The sequence below is a fragment of the Pteropus alecto genome, unplaced genomic scaffold (genome assembly GCF_000325575.1).
Source record: "Pteropus alecto unplaced genomic scaffold, ASM32557v1 scaffold21, whole genome shotgun sequence".
Classification (NCBI taxonomy): domain Eukaryota; kingdom Metazoa; phylum Chordata; class Mammalia; order Chiroptera; family Pteropodidae; genus Pteropus; species Pteropus alecto.
The window spans coordinates 2,279,459-2,281,329 of record NW_006436282.1 but is presented as its reverse complement, the minus strand read 5'-3'; the positions used below and the strand labels follow the sequence as shown (position 1 = coordinate 2,281,329).

Sequence of the window (1,871 nt, the reverse complement as noted above, 5' to 3'; positions counted from 1 at the left end):
AATTAATATTTATTCAGTGTCTATTATTTTCTAAACGCTGTGCTAGATATTTTATATTATGTTGGCCAACTGAATCTTAACCATCCTTTGAGATTAAACTCATGGAATCATCCATGGAATCGTCCATGACACTGCTCTCTCTTCTTTGCATACTTCTACCTCAAAACTCATACTGTACAGTTTAGCACCCAATAATAAGTAGTAAACTTGAGTTTGAAACTAGATGGTAAGGCTTAGAGGCCTGGAGGCATGCCGTCTTTCTTTAATATATTCCTCATAATACCAACACTGGGGCATATATTGGGGCTCCCTAAGTTTTGTGCTGAATGGCTGAAGTATGTATATGAAGGATCACCTACATCAAAATTATGACTCAAACAAAGGCCATTTTATAGTCAACACTTTTATAGTATTTTTCTGCTGATTTACATACACATTCATACCCTTTCTCTGCTGTAGAACAAGTAGGAAGGACTACTCTGATTTACCAAATCAACATGTTTCCTTATTCTAAACCTAAATAATATATTAAAATTTTCCAAATAATTTTTAAAAAGTATAATTTGAAATGGAAAAAGAGCACAAGGTAAATACATACGTAACGGTCTAACCTCCATCTGAACCACCATTCATAGACATTCCCTTTCAGTTCAAAACACTTGGACAATGGCCAAAGAGAAAAGATCTTCTCAAATGCACCCTGAGAAAAGGAATCCAGAAAATAAATTACAATGGTAGAAGTCAACACTCGCTTTGGAATTCATTATAAGTTAGGATTATATAAGACCACTCAATTTTTAGAGTCTATTTATTTCATTAAAAAATGTCATTTCATTTGAAATTCATTTGAAAATAAATTTATTATACTAATGGCTAATAAAGATGACTTAAAACTTTGTTACCTTACTTTCACTGTGTATGAAAGGCTTCTGTACTGAGACCAAATTTTTTTTAAAAAACAAGCTGGTAATTAGGAAATTATTCCATTTAAAAATTTTCACCTAGTACACAAAACAGCTAACAATTACTGATAAAACACAAAAATAGAAAAGGCTTCAGCCAATATGGTATCAATAACATAAAGAATGATGGCTAAGGTTAAAATACAGTTTTTCTTTCTCTAAATGTCCTTAATAATCTATAATTAATCATTTGAGTTAAAGAATCCTCTGAATTAGTCACCTTAATCAACCATACCCAAATGCCATTACTAGCTTTTGAAATAGTTTACAATTCAACTCTGGTCAAGTTAGTGAATTGTACCCTCTTATCAATCTGACAGCCTGGAAAATCTGAGAATGCAGAGGTAGAAGTCTTGGGTACATTCCTGCACATTAATGAAGTCATTCAAAGAAGAGAACAAAAACCTCAATTTCCAAACTAAAGAATGAGGGCAAACTCTATTAAGGAAAGCTCCATTATTAGACTTAATGCCACAGAATAAGAAATGTAACATCACAATTTTAAAAAGGCTAATAGAAATAATTAAAAAAATGAAAACTATTATTTTTTAGGTAATACTGAATCCTTAGGTCAGAACTTTATTATTTTTATAAAATGTAATATTCTCCATTTAACAAAAAAATTTCAAATGCTTATAGCTTATTAAAAATAGGTTCTATCTATGCCTCAGAATATTAAGGATTCTTAACAAGATTTGTAATATAAAGTACTTATATATCATATATATGTATCCACATGAAATGTAGAAATACAATAAGTATATTATATTATATATAGATGATTTTATGTACCATATATATGATGTATTTATAATTTACAACTTTATTTCTGATTAAACATTTGTTTCTAATGTGATCAATAAACAAGTATTTATTGAACACCCATTTTGTGACAGACACTGGGAAATT

General features: G+C 29.7%; 1 protein-coding gene across 1 annotated transcript in view; it reads right to left on the bottom strand.

Moving 5' to 3' along the window:
- CASD1 (CAS1 domain containing 1) overlaps positions 1–1,871 on the bottom strand; it is a 50,401-nt gene that overhangs the window by 11,668 nt on the left and 36,862 nt on the right. Inside the window, exon 14 of the mRNA XM_025046808.1 lies at positions 599–700. Within this exon, the coding sequence (XP_024902576.1) occupies positions 599–700 (102 nt within the window). The remainder of the gene's footprint in view (positions 1–598; positions 701–1,871) is intronic.